The sequence below is a fragment of the Balaenoptera musculus genome, chromosome 2 (genome assembly GCF_009873245.2).
Source record: "Balaenoptera musculus isolate JJ_BM4_2016_0621 chromosome 2, mBalMus1.pri.v3, whole genome shotgun sequence".
Classification (NCBI taxonomy): Eukaryota; Metazoa; Chordata; class Mammalia; order Artiodactyla; family Balaenopteridae; genus Balaenoptera; species Balaenoptera musculus.
Window position 1 is genome coordinate 83870996 of NC_045786.1, and position 14878 is coordinate 83885873.

Below are 14878 nucleotides of genomic sequence, written 5' to 3' on the forward strand. Positions count from 1 at the left end.
TGAAAGTGACTTGGTTTTAGATGAGATCTGTGGCTAGTTCTGAGGATGGTTAAATGGAAAAGGTTAAAGAATGTTGTCTCATGTCTGGTTTCTTCTCGTCCTTAAGCTCTCAGCTAAAAACAGAGAGGACTTCCCATCCACCTTACATCTAAAGTAGCCTATCGCTTCACATTCTCACTCCCCTTCATTGTGTCGTATTTTATTACTCTATTTTAAAAATATCTGAAATTATCTCTTTTGTTTACTTGTTATTGTCTGTCTTTTCTCACCAGAAAGTAGTAGGACTTTAGACCTTGGCTGTCTTGTCGTCATGTCCTTAAGTGCTTGGAACCCTGCCTGGCACAAAGTGTCCACATTATTTACTGAACAAATGAATGAATGTCTTAAGCAGTTAAAGTGGTATTTGGATAAATAGGCAATCTCTGGAACAGAATGAAGAAGAGGCCTCATTTGAAATTTTAATTTTTGTGTGTAATATAGATTATCATCATTTTAAACTTTTTGAAAAACGGTAGTTATTAAAGGGTTGAATTGCTTTTATGTCATAACCTACATAATCTTTTGATAATCTTTTTTAAGTTAGAAATTGCATTTATAAAAAATAAAGTAGCATAAATTAAAAAAGCAACAGAATCACCAAGTATATTAGTTTTCTATTGCTGCTGTAACAGATCACCAAAAACTCAGTGACTTAAAACAGCACAAATTTATTACCTTACAGGCAGAAGGTCAGAAGTCGGACGTGGATCTCATTGGGCTAAAATCAAGGTGTCAGTAGCGCTGTGTTGCTATCTGGAGGCTCTAGGGGAGAATATTTTTTTTTTTTTTTTTTTTTGCCTTTTCCAGCTTCTAGAGGCCACCTGCATTCCTTGGTGTATGACCCATTTCCATCTCCAGAGCCAGAAGTTACTGGTTCTGACTTTTCTGCCTCGGTTTTCCTCATTTAAGGACCCTTCTGTGTATGTTGGGTCCACCCTAGTAATCCAGGACAATCTCCTTATTTTAGGGTCATCTGATTAGCAACTTTAATTCAGTCACAACCTTAATTTCCCCTTGCCATGTAACATAACATATTCACAGGTTTCAGGGGTTAGGACATGGGCATCTTTTGGGAGCCATTATTTAACCTTCTATACAATTATTTCATAACAACTCTACAGTTACAGTTTTCAAAACTTTCTTATTAGTAAGTGACCATTGACAGGTTTCATCAGTCTCTCAAGAAACAGCTGTCATTTTTCTATGACCTAACAATTGGATTTCCCCCTACACTTGGAGCAAAGAGGGATGCAGACAGCACTGGGACAAGTATAGAAGCAGCAGATTCCTTGCCTGGTACCTATGTTGCCATCATGTTGCGCAAAATCCTCTTTCACTCTCCTCGAACAACTACAGATTTTTTTTTTCTCCGTGAATAATGTTTCCAGCAACCATGGGCCTGGTGGGTCCCAGCTAGGGAAGTCTTAAGGAACTAGAGTCACCACGGGGAGACCCTTTCTTCTCTACTTTCATTTAATTAAGCGTGGTTGATTTTTAGAGTTAAAATTCATAAAGAGAGCACAGAGTCAAAATACCGTAAACATAGGTGTCCTGTGTGTATTTACTAGATGATTAAGAAGTCCAGAACAACTGAAATGGCTCTGGACAGCCTGAAGCAGCAGCTGCTGGACCTGCGTCATTCGGAATCACTTCAGCGTGCAAGGGAGCAGCACGAGAGCATTGTTATGGGCCTCACAAAGAAGTATGAAGAGCAAGTGCTGTCCTTGCAAAGGAAATTGGATGCTACAGTTGCTGCACTTAAAGAACAGGTTGGGATGATTTCAAATGAGCAACTGTTATAAACAAGTAAAGCTGGTTATTTTTTATAACTGACATTCTGCAATTCATCATATAGAAATGCTGGATGTTTGCAGTAGGTGTATGAGTATAATTTAAAAGCCCAAAGAGTTTTTATCTATGAATATGCCTTCAAGACATACTATTGGAAATCCTTCCTCTTACAGGATTGGTTAGTACTTTCTCAGTTCTCACATTGCTAGATCTTCATTTGTCGAGTATTTGTGCGTATTGTTCATATGACCTAGAAAAATCCCGACTGAAAGGAAGGAGTGTCTGGGAGCTGGCCTGGACTTGAGAGGTTGTCCTGGGAGCTAACCAGGAGGAGAAGGCTTTTCTTGGGTCTCCCAGTGTTTTCGTTATTAACCTGTCAATAAAGATTGTCTAGATCTTGGGAGAAGAGTTAATTTGGAGAATAGTGTAATCAATAGGGAAGAGATTCTGATCTAAAATCATTTAGATATGAAACTCGAGCGTATTTCACAGTTTTTATTTTATCTTTGCCCCAAAGAGAATAAAATGTTGTAAGCTGAGGGTGAGTCAGATAGTGGGTTTGCTTGTGCTCCAAAACCCCAGGGAATCAGTTGAATGAATAACATTTCAGAGATCATTTTTCTCAATGTAATTTCAGAATTAATTTAACCCAAGGAAAGAAGAGAAGAATAATAAGATGTGAGGGTCTGGAAAATCCCACCACACTTAAAATTCACACTGATTTGGGTTGTTCTTTCTTATTTATACAGCTGACTCTAAATTTTTCCATGATTTAGGCAGAGCTATATAAGATTGTGTTATTGGCGATAATAATTGTATACCATTTCATTTTATTTTACTTTCATATGTGTTTATGTTTTTATTAGACTTATTTCCCTACGTGAGGTTTTTTATTCTTTTTATATAGAAAAATATTGTGAATTTGATCAGTGTGAAGGATATATACGGGTGGGGAAAGACAAAGCCTGTGACAAATTATTAAGTCTACTTTGTGTAATATTTTAAACAAACGGAATTTGAGATGTGGTTTTACTAAGCTTGTCTGTGTTTGGGTAGCAGCGTGAAGGTTGGACGGGGAGAGTGGTGCCTCCTTGCATGACGAGAGGAGTGGCGACTGGTGGCTTTTCCATGCTGGGTTGAGGATCTCTCCATTCTCTGCTGACGTGGGCACAATCACACAGGGACAGGCTGGGAGCAATTCCTAGTGTGTTCAACCCCTGTGCCCTGCTCCATTCTCTTTTCTCACCTCCCCCAACCCCTCAGTAGAAGAACCCTAGACTAGACCCCTAGACAGAACAAAGTTTTAATTCTGTGCTGACTGGGCTTCAGACCCCTGAACCATATACGTTGAAGTTATTGATTAAGGTCTTTTCCACTGTTGCATTCTGTGAGTGATTTTTCTTTTTTCTTTTCTTTTTTCTTTTTTAAATGGAGCAGAGCATAGCACTGATGTTAGCTTCTGCATATAGTTGTATAAGTGCTTTGCAAAGTGGTGATTCCAAAGTGCCTAGGGTTTTTCCTTTCTGGGAATGTTTCTTCTGGTATCCCTTTTGTGCTGTCAATTTGCTACCAGTTGGCTCAGCAGTATTTTTTTTTTTTTTTTAACATCTTTATTGGAGTATAATTGCTTTACAGTGGTGTGTTAGTTTCTGCTTTATAACAAAGTGAATCAGCTATACATATACATATATTCCCATATTTCCTCCCTCTTGCGTCTCCCTCCCACCCTCCCTACCCCACCCATCTAGGTGGTCACAAAGCACCGAGCTGATCTCCCTGTGCTATGCGGCTGCTTCCCACTAGCTATCTACTTTACATTTGGTAGTGTATATATGTCCATGCCACTCTCTCACTTCGTCCCAGCTTACCCTTCCCCATCCCTGTGTCCTCAAGTCCATTCTCTACATCTTCAGCAGTATTTTTAATGAAAGGTCAATTCATATTATCTCTGAATCCAAACTGAGATTCCTGACTGGAGAGGTGCTGTAAAGATCAACCGAGAGCTCGGGAGATGGCTGCCTGTAATCAGAAAGATGCACGAGAGACGGTTGATTTAGATTTTCTTACAATAACTGGTAACTATACATACATAGTGCCCCTTGCCCTCTTTTTCTTTATCAAAGTTATTGAAGAGGAGCAAAATATTTCCCTTGTAGATAAGCCTTTTCCTGCTCTACTCCACTCAGCAGGCTACAAAGGAGAATAAAACAACTCTTGAAAAAGAGTAGAGAGGAAATAACTGGGAGATTTAGCAGATGAACTTGAATAAGTTTGCTAATGTCTGGGTTCTGAGTGGCTCTCATGTAGTCACACACAAGTGTGTACCTATGTGTATGACAGTGTAGCAGAGTAGGTGTTCACACACTGTTAAGTTTTGCTAGTGACAAGAGAGCCTTAACCTGGCATCTCCTAAGGCAGTCCATGACTAGGCCCCAGGGAGCTGATGAATCCTCTGAAATTGTGGGTATGATTTTTCTCTTGGGTGTCAGTATATGCAGTTTTTTTGAGAAGACCCATGAGCTCATTCAGATTTTCCAAGAAGTTCATATGTCCCCTTGCAAGAAGTTGAAAATCACTGCTTTGGGAAAAACTTGTTCTTGGAGGGAAAGGACAATAACTGTAAACTAGTCATATTATTTCATTTGTTCAGTAAACTTTTACTGAAAACAGCTAAACATCAGGATGTAAACAACTTCTATGTAGATTTAATTATATTTTGAAAGACAGAACTCAACACAGGGACTACCTTATTCCATGTAATGGGAGAAGTAGCAATCCATCGTATAATTGTGTTTTTTTGAATTTCTGTGTAACTAGTATATTTTGAGAAAAACATGGTTTGTAAAATTATATTATTAATTTAATGTTTTCCTTAAGTCATCAGCTTTTCTGGTAGAAAGGATTGTACACACCCTCAACATATAGCAGTTCTTTTTATTTTGGCTGAGTTCCTCTTGGGTTTTTTAGTGTGACAGAGAAGATGAGAAGAAATGAGCTTCTCGCAGCTCGTAGTGTTTCTTCACTGACAGAACTCTAATAGCAAACTCTAATAGCAAACTATCTCATAGGCTCTCTCCTCCAAACTGTCTCTCCCATTCATAGAAGTGTCATATTCTAAGATCTCTGGTCATCTGTCCAAACTGTCTTCTGTAGTACTTCCTCCTGATACAGGTTAAGATCTCTGATTATCTCCTCGATGGTATAAAACCTTTATTCATTCTGGTCTTCTTGAAATCTTCAGCTTTTGGTGAAGTCATGGACTTTGGTTTCTATGTTATGACCTTCTCCTGATCTATTTTCTAACCTTTTTAAAAATGTTATATGTACTTAAACACTTCCTATTGGCTAAGAGACTCCCACAGACCTCTGTGAGTCTAGCCTAATCCTCTTTTTTTTTTTTTTTTTGTGCACTGCATATCTGTTCAATTCTATTTGCTCTAGTGGATTCAGCTATTATCTCTTTATCACTACAATTGTCTCATTCAGTCTCAGAAGACGTCTGCCTCTCTATCAGTCTTGAACTGAGTGTTCTCACTCAGGCTAATCATGGAAAAGATGGAACCATTTGTTTTGTTTTGTTTCTTAGTATTTAAATTGCATAGTTTCATGAGTATAATCTGTTTCCCTGAACTTGTCAACAGGAAACAGAGTGGCTTAATTGATTGTTGCCTAAGACACTTTCTTTCCCCGTCCCTGGCCATGTAGCTTGTGGGGATCTTAATTTCTTGACCAGGGATTGAACCCGGGCCGTGGCAGTGAAAACCCAGAATCCTAACCCACTAGGCCACCAGGGAACTCTTAATTGATTGTTGCGTATAGTCAAATTATTGCAATGGTCTGCCTCTTCTTTGTAATGGTTTTCATAACTACCTTTTCTTGAACTTTTTTTGGCCAGTTCTCAGTCTCTTGTAAAAGCTATTGTGGCCTCCCTGGCACATAAATGTTAGTTGTCCCCCACCTCTTGCACACACATTCACACTGTGATGAATATTAGCTCATTCGTTGTGTTTGTCGTGTTACTTTGGTGCTTTAGAACCAAGCTTTTCAAGCTGGCCTGGGAGTCAGCAGCAGTGTGCCAAGAGGTTTGCACGGTTGAATAAACATGGACCAGTTTCCAGAAGCTTCATTTTGCTCAAAAATTTGGTAGAAAAACTTTAAAGCAAACATGACTACATTATGAAATAGAATACAAAATTCACATGAATTTTTAAGCTAAAAGAGGAGACTTCAGAGTCCCTTTCCTCTGCTTAAGGAGACTGTTAGTAGTATCCTTATGAGGTGTATTTTCTCTTTGTATCCTTAAGGCATTACTGGGCTTTAGATTATGCTATAAATCAGGCCCCAAATGCCTTCTCTCTGCTTCAAAGTCCTTTCTTGATGTTCCTCTTACTACTTATTTTCCTCAGGCTTTTTCAGGTAACGTCAGCCAATTACCTTAATTTACTTCTCTGCCTCTCACATGCTCTGCTATTTGCTTGGAAGTCAGCCTGTGTGGCCCTTTTTGAATGAGGGGTGATGATTTCTTCTACCTGGGAATGGTATTCCCATGGCTCATTACTTTCAAACACATTTTCTTTTTGTAGACATTTGAATATATTATATACATGCTCTAGATTTTCTATATATTTCCATGTATTTCCGTACACTCACACATTTATCCTGTCTGTTTTTCTTTGACATTTTTCAAGTGTTTTTTTGTAGCACTCCCTATGTATAAGGCACTGCACAGACACCTTCAAAGAGACTATTAAGAGAAATAAGACATGTAAAAGGTAGAAAGAAAAACATGAGAGAAACAGATCAAGTTTAAAAGAAGTTCAGAAGAGGGAGAGATAATTTTTGGCTGTTCAGAATAGAATGAGCTTTCGGCTGTTCAGAATAGAGTGAGTTTCCATGTGTTTGTCTGTATCCTTGCTGACTTGGGATACAAATTCCATGGTTCAAAGTGGTCTGCCTAAATATGTATACATACACTTATACTGAGACTGTAAAATGCAAATAGGGATGTAATACATTTCCTTTGGCTTGAATAAAATCTAGTTTTAGAACAACAGTGCCTTGTGAATATAGAGCAGAGAGAGACTTTAGAAGCCATCAAATTCGAATTCAACCTTTATTAGCATAACTACAGAAGAAAAAACAGACTGAGAAGTTGATGACTTGATCGTATAAGTGTGTTCTTCTGACTCCCAGTCCTGTGCACTTGACCTTGTAAAAGAGGTGATCCTGCCAGGTGATGATTTTATATTTGACTTAAAATCCAAGTATGTAAGATCATAACTGTTAGTGTTTAATATTTAATAACTAACTGATCATGAAAATGACTTCTTGGACACCTTTTCTATTTAGGAAGATATTTGCTGTCATTTGAAAGATCAGGTTAAACAACTGGAAAGGAATCAAGAAGCAACCAAATTAGAAAAGACCGAGATCATTAACAGATTGACGAGAAGCCTGGAGGAGAGCCAGAAGCAGTGCGCCAACTTGTTGCACTCAGGTCGGTGTCTGCGTGGGCGGTGGCCCCCCAGAAGCCTAGTAGAAATACGTGGAGAGAACACAGTAGGATCCGTGAGCTACTCTAACAATCCAGAAAAGACAGAAAAGATCATCGGTGACAAAATTTTTTTTTAACATTGTTAGATTGGTATATACGTATGGAGGTGTGGTGTATTTTCATTAGATACTTTGGAAAACCCAGACACGTATAAGGTAGAAAATAAAAATAGCCAGTGATCCTACTACCCAGAGATAACTGTTGTTAACGTTTAAATGTCTTTCCTTCGAGTGAAATGAACACACACATATAGACAGTTCCCTGCTTCTGTACACAGTACATTTTAAAATAAATCAAAGCTGAATGTGCAAAAATTGAACAATAAAATATATGTTATAAGATAGGTTCTATACCTGAAAGCTAAAAATGGTTATGAAATCCCACTATATTTTGCTTTTAAACTCGATCGTTGATCATATAGTTCTATCCTTTTATATAACTTCTTTAATTTTTCTTTTCTTCTAAGTGGAGTAGCCGCTTACCTGGTCAGTTGAAGCCCATAAGTTACGTTTTTGTCACGCTTAAGATTTCTAGTATGGTCTTCATGGTATTAAGTTTGAGACGTATGCTTCCTATCACTTTCAGTAGTACTTTTATTTCTTATTTAATAAAATAATATGAGAGTAAAATGCAATAAAATGATCAAATGTTTATGCAAACACTACTGTACAGACAAAACCGCCTGGTTTGCTGGTGAATAGCTCACACTGAAAATAGCTCAATGATTATTTGTCAACTGATATATGAAAGTCAGACCTTGGCATATGATGTCAATCAGACTATTGATACAATGTATGTAAGAGTGGGTTATTCAAAAGTTGAAAAGACTGTCAAAATGTGTGTGTGTGTGTGTGTGTGTGTGTGTGTGTGTATTTTGGTGGAGGCAAAATTTTCATCATACTCCATTTAGGTCCCACCTCTGTGTTCAGTTTTGTATCCTTTTGTTTCACATGGCATTACTTACTGAGCCTTTTCCCTTGCCATTAAAGACTTTGAAAATATGATTTTCTTTTGTTGCATTATATGCCATCATTACTTTGCTTAACCATTTTCCAGATGCTCATTTTCTTTTGAGGAAATCCAATAAAGTCCTTTTTAAATGGGAACCTTTTAACCATTTGGAATATTAGGTTACTAGAGCTTCAAAAGTACAATACCAATATGCTTCTTGTACATGTGGAGGTGGGGTGGTGGAAATAAAAGAACTCAGAGAGAAGCGAAAGGCAGCAAGATGTAGTCTTCTTATTAGACGGTAGAAATGGATTCCAAAGAAGTTTTGCTCTGGCTTTCTGTGAGCTGGAATGTTCTGCTCCTATTAAAGGACTTGTGGAGTGTTAAGGTCTGTAGACGTGGCTGATTTGATTCATGGCAAGGTCACAGTAGCCTGTGTCTTCAACTTCCCAAGGACCTATGGGGAGCCATACTAAATCTTGGAAATGTCTGCACCAGACCTATGCCTTCTGGGTCCTACTAGCTATACCTTTGTGCTCCTAAAAAGGTAGTTAAAAGGTAATAAAGCAGAGCTCCACCTTCTGTAGCCTCAGTGGATTCAAGTTCTTCTGTACGTCACAGGCACTTTGTCCCTTTACATCTGGTGTGTTCTATGATTCTTTCTCCCACAGGCTCAGTACAGGAGGTGGCTCAGCTCCAGCTCCAGATGCAGCAAGCACAAAAGGCACATGCTATGAGTGAAAACATGAACAAGGCTTTGCAAGTGAGTGTTGCCACTTGAAAGAGACTCCATGGGTAACTGAATTAGGCATTGGTTACATCACCTTTCTGAGCCTTGGCTTTCTCTATATAAAAGAGGTGGCTGGACCGTCTCCAGTCCAGCCCATGGGAGTTGTTGACAACCTCACCCACACATCTAGGTAGTCAGGCCCAGGTCTGTCCAACTGCAGAGCCAGGGCCCAGCCCCTTCCTTCACATGGCCTATCCTTTCATCTCTGGAGGTGTCCCAGAGATAAGTTTATCTACAGGTGTGGGAAACCTACAAGTTACCTGCCATTCTCTCACATCCTCCTCCAGCACCCACTTAACGTTTTCCACTGGAGGAAGAGTTCCAGTATTGCCTCCACTGGAAAGAGGCATTTTTTGCCTTTTCACCACTGGCAGACTAAAGTGCAACACTTTCTTGGCAAACCGGTCCCCTCTGTCCTCTACTCTAGTAAGCCAATGTGTGCTGCCACCAGCTTCTCGGCTCAAGGGAGGCTTTTTTGTAGAGGACAAAAATGTAAGTGAGGGAGGAGTGAGAGAAGCTGTTTACATCTGTTTTCTCATTCACTTATTCATTTGTTCATTTGACTTACTTGAAACCCTGACATGTGCTACCTTTATATTTTTAATGTATGCCAAAAATGCATTTGAAGAAGCGTTTCTGCCTTCTATTGATGATGAAGATGAATTTTGAAGAATAAAATGACTGATTCCTTCTTATAAAAAATAATGAATATAACTTGCAGTACTTTTGTGTTTTAGGAGGAAATAAAAGAACTAAAAGATGAAATTTCTCTCTATGAATCTGCTGCAAAACTAGGAATATTTCCAAGTGACTCAGAAGGAGAATTAAATATAGAACTCACTGAATCGTATGTGGATTTGGGTATTAAGAAAGTCAACCGGAAAAAATCCAAAGTTAAGAGGTATCTAGAAAATACTTTACTATAGAAGAATTCACATTAATAATATTGATGGTGCATAATAAAAGGGGTTCTTGAGTGCAGAACAGTATATTTTAGTAATTTCTAATGAAGTTGCAATGTCTGAAATCAAAATTAACAAAAACCTCAAGTATTAATATTGTACTGTCCCAATAGCAGTAGGGCACCTCAGTTTCAATAAGGTAAAAATGATTTAGTTAAAATATGTAAGTTAAATTCTATGACTTAAATTATGTATGTTTTATTATTAAGGTTGGGGCGTATTATTTTTATGATGTTAACACTGTGTGTTGGAAGTAGGCATTTATCAATGGTATATGAGAAACCGAGCATTAATTTTCCCTAGGAACCTTACTGTGACCTTAGTTTTAAAATACGGACTCTGTCTTTTACACTTAATGCAGATATCTTAACACTGCTTAACACAGATATTTTTAGCAATCTCATGGAAGGGAGTGCTTCATCGTCCCTTCTAGGGACCAGCGTGGGGTGGGGGGGAGTGGTCGTGGTAGAAGAGGGAGCACATTTAGATACCATTAAACACTTAAAAGATGAACGAAGGAAAGGATGTATATTTTGAAGCACTTGCTATTTGTAAGGGGCTATGCAAGGCTCTGGGAGTAGAGTACAAAAGATGAGATAGACCTTCTCCCTTCCCACAGGGAGTTTATATTTTGTCTGATGGGGAAAAGGAGACACAGTTGTAAGCAACTAAGTATTGTGTGCTAAATGTAATGCTTGATGTACAAAGGGGCATTTATCCATTTGTTCTAGTGGCCTGCGATAAAGATGAAAGATGAAAGAGATTGTATTCAGGCTAAGGAAAGCCTTTCTTGAATGCATTCTTTTTTTTTTTTTTAATTTTTTTTTTTTATCTTTTGGCCACACTGCGTGGCATGTGGGATCTTAGTTCCCTGACCAGGCATCGAACCCGTGCCCCCTGCAGTGGAAGTGCGGGGTCCCAACCACTGGACCACCAGGGAAGTCCCCCTTGAATGTATTCTTTTTTTTTTATAAATTTATTTATTTATTTTTAGCGTGTTGGGTCTTTGTTTCTGTGCGAGGGCTTTCTCTAGTTGCGGCAAGTGGGGGCCACTCTTCATTGCTGTGTGCGGGCCTCTCACTATCGCGGCCTCTCTTGTTGCGGAGCACAGGCTCCAGACACGCAGGCTCAGTAGTTGTGGCTCACGGGCCCAGTTGCTCCGCGGCATGTGGGATCTTCCCAGACCAGGGCTCGAACCCGTGTCCCCTGCATTGGTAGGCAGATTCTCAACCACTGCGCCACCGGGGAAGCCCTTGAATGCATTCTTGAATGAAACCACCACCATCTTGTTTATAGATTAAGACTGAGTTTGCCATCGTTAGTGTTTCTTGAAAGTATTTACTACCTGTTATGTTTCAGGTATCATGCAACTAAATACAAATTTATAAATCTCCTGAAAGGTTTGTTCCACAATAAGTTTTAGAACTTATGCTGTGATTCCATTTTCAAAACAGTAAAATGAGATTCAGTAAATTAAAATCTCAGTCAGGTGATGCTGTGTTCCATCATGTGGAACATGATGTTACATTAGTTGAGTAAGTTTCCATTTATCTGGCGGTCGGTCTTTAGGGACTCTCATCTCAACAGATCCCAGCGACAATCTAGAAAGAAGCCAAGATGCAAACAGCAGACCAAGATTATGTGATGTATTTATTAGGAGCCACCTTGGGACTCTTATCCCAGGGCCATATTGACTTAGATTTGTTGGTACCCCATGAATTACCTGATTTCCTAACTGACCACAGAGTAACTGGGTCAGGGAGTTGGGAGAGGTGCTGCCAGGGCTTCAGCCAGACAGCTATGCCTCAGCAAGGAGAGAACTACAGGAGCCCACAGTGCCGGAGCTGCCGAGCACCGGGGTAAGCAGCTTTATACATCTAGGCCTGTTCTGATCCACATCAGAATGTCCACAGTCATGGTCCTGAGTTGTCGAAGAAAGCCTTCAGCTTTGATTAGTTAATTAAAGCAAAAAGAGGACGAATGTGCTTTAAACAGATTTACATAAAAATTTAAAGTTAAAATGTAGTCATCTGGAAAATTTACTGCTGTGAATGCCTCATTTCCTGTTAATGCCAGATTAATTCTAAGGGGCTAGTGGAAAGAGCACGGTCTTTAGATCCAGATTTGTTTTGAATCATAGTTTTGCCATTTATTACTAACTTTATGACCTTGAACACGTTTCTTGACTTTTCTGAGCCTTTCTTATCAGGCTTTTTCTATCAGGTAGATTATAGCATAGCCCTTGGGGGATAAAACAAGGATTAAAATAGATAATGAATATAAAGGGCCTCATGCAATAAGTTCTGGCACATATTAGGCACTTAATCAGTGGTAGCTGTTACTATTTTAGTTAAGAGATGCTTGGTTAAAATATACCATTGATCAGATTTTGTATTAATCAACTTTTGATTGGACACATATTTTATAAAAAGTCCTTGATCCTCATTTAAATCTTGGGGAAAACGTGGGATCCACGTTGTCATTTTAGAGTTGGGAAAACTGGAGCTCAAAGAGCTGAACTCCTTAGCCCAAGAAGACAGACCCTTAGCAGCAGAACCAGTACTTAAACCCAAAACTTGACTGTCATGTAAATCTGTTGGTTCTTATTTGCATGAGAGTCAACCTTTTTGCCTTAAACTTCATTCTTCTATATATATATATATATATATTTTTAGAGGATTAACGATTTAGTTCCTGCCAAAAAAGATTTCTCTCCAACTTATTACTTTAATTTGTGCCATAATTAGCCTGGGAATTGGGTAAATAATACATGTATATGTGTATAGGTTTGTCTTTCCAAGTAGACTTACTCCATCATGATGTTTACTAAAATGTATTTACTTCTTTGCCCTTTCTATTTAATTAGTACTTATAACCCAAATCCTACAGTAATTTAAAGCACATTCCTATAGATAATAAACTTGAGATATCACATTGCTATCGTACCAAAAGGAATGCCAGCTGCATTCAACCAAGAAAGTGGGGAATAACTAAAGCAGGTGGGTAGTCACTGAGGCTCAGTAAGGAGATGTTCAATGAAGTACAGGATAAGTGAGAAAGATTAGCTTATAGTCTTCCCTCCCACCAGCACTTTAATGGATAAGAACTCAGCTTTGAGGAAAAAGTAAAAATATTTATTCTTAGTTCAAAGCGAGAGGAGATATAGGAGAGATTAGATTTGTACCTTTCCTCTGCTGGATTGTGGTTCTTAGAACAAAAGGAAGCAGCACTTTCCCAGTGTTGAGAATTTTAGTTCTTTGTTGACTTGAGCTGCTTTCAAATCACTGACCCAAATATTAGCGGCTCCAAGCTTTCACTCCCGACTACCACCTCCCTCAAGCTACTGCCTAGTAAACTTTAAGGGTTTAGCCTCAGTGTTCTATTTCACGTTCATGGAATTTGAGTAGCTAAATCTTCATGCAGCCTGCAGACAGCTTCCCCTCTCCCTTATTGTAGTTGGCTGCGAAGCTCAACTAATAAACATTTAACAAGTGGAATGCCTTTTCCCTAGGTCTTCTCAGCAGGCTTCATAAGGGACTACAGTTTATTTGGATTGAGGGGAACCAACCTTCACAGGGCTCACTAGTGAGCCTAATATAGGGCTGGTCACCACTGCTGACTTTTCCCTTTTGGGAAAGAAGAGAAAATTATTTTAGCAAGCACTCTCCCTGCTCTGACTTGGCTCCTTCTAGGAGTACATGATGTGCTATTTCAGTGGTCAACGTTCAGTAAGAAAAGAAGTTAGGGATGCATAATTTGTTAAGTGCTGAAAGTTAGTTCATGTCTTACAGCACAGGAAGATGCATTGCAATATGTTTTATAGTTCTTATATAATTATATTTATGTCTTACATTTCTATATAAGTAGAAGTGGTTTAAGTTGGCGATCTACACATACAGAAGTGTATACTTCTGTATATAGTGTAAATACATATATTTACACTATATATATTACACATATAGAAGTTGTGTATATTGATAAATATGTAGTATATCGCCAGGATCTCTTTTTGTAATATTAAAAAAAGCCTAATATTTTGTTCATCCTCTCTCTCTCTCTCTGTATACATGTGTGTATAATACACACAATATACATGTATATGTATGTGTGTGTGTGTATATATATATATTTTTAACATTTCATTGGAAATCATCTGAAATTGAAAAACAGGAAAAAATATGTTAATTCAGGTACTATTCTTTCTTATTTTTAGAAGGACTTTAGTTTTTTCTTTCTTTCTTTATTTAGCAAACTGACTTTATTTAATAATGTGCCAGAAGTGTTAAAAATATATATATAAAGCACTTTAGGTCTGTGGTTTCTAGTTCAGATTTTTTTTTTTTAAACATCTTTACTGGAGTATAGTTGCTTCACAGTGGTGTGCTAGTTTCTGCTCTATAACAAGGTGAATCAGCTATACATACACATATATCCCCATATCTCCTCCCTCTTGCATCTCCCTCCCACCCTCCTTATCCCACCCCTCTAGGTGGTCACAAAGCACTGAGCTGATCTCCCTGTGCTATGCAGCTGCTTCCCACTAGCTGTTTTACATTTGGTAGTGTATATATGTCCATGCCACTCTCTCACTTCGTCCCAGCTTACCCTTCCCACTCCCCCTGTCCTCAAGTCCATTCTCTACGTCTGTGTCTTTATTCCTGTCCTGCCCCTAGGTTCTTCAGAACCACTTTTTTTTCTTTTCTTTTTTTTTTTAGATTCCCTATATATGTGTTAGCATATGGTATTTGTTTTTCTCTTTCTGACTTACTTCACTCTTTATGACAGACTCTA

At 38.6% G+C, this 14878-nt stretch overlaps 1 protein-coding gene across 4 annotated transcripts in view; it reads left to right on the plus strand.

The window, feature by feature from the left end:
- The window catches only part of CEP152 (centrosomal protein 152), a 98640-nt gene that overhangs the window by 29366 nt on the left and 54396 nt on the right, over positions 1–14878 (plus strand). For all 4 annotated transcript variants that reach the window (XM_036840221.1, XM_036840238.1, XM_036840231.1 and 1 more), the window contains exons 9-12: positions 1608–1808; positions 7180–7327; positions 9007–9098; positions 9863–10026. In XM_036840221.1, the coding sequence (XP_036696116.1) occupies positions 1608–1808; positions 7180–7327; positions 9007–9098; positions 9863–10026 (605 nt within the window). The remainder of the gene's footprint in view (positions 1–1607; positions 1809–7179; positions 7328–9006; positions 9099–9862; positions 10027–14878) is intronic.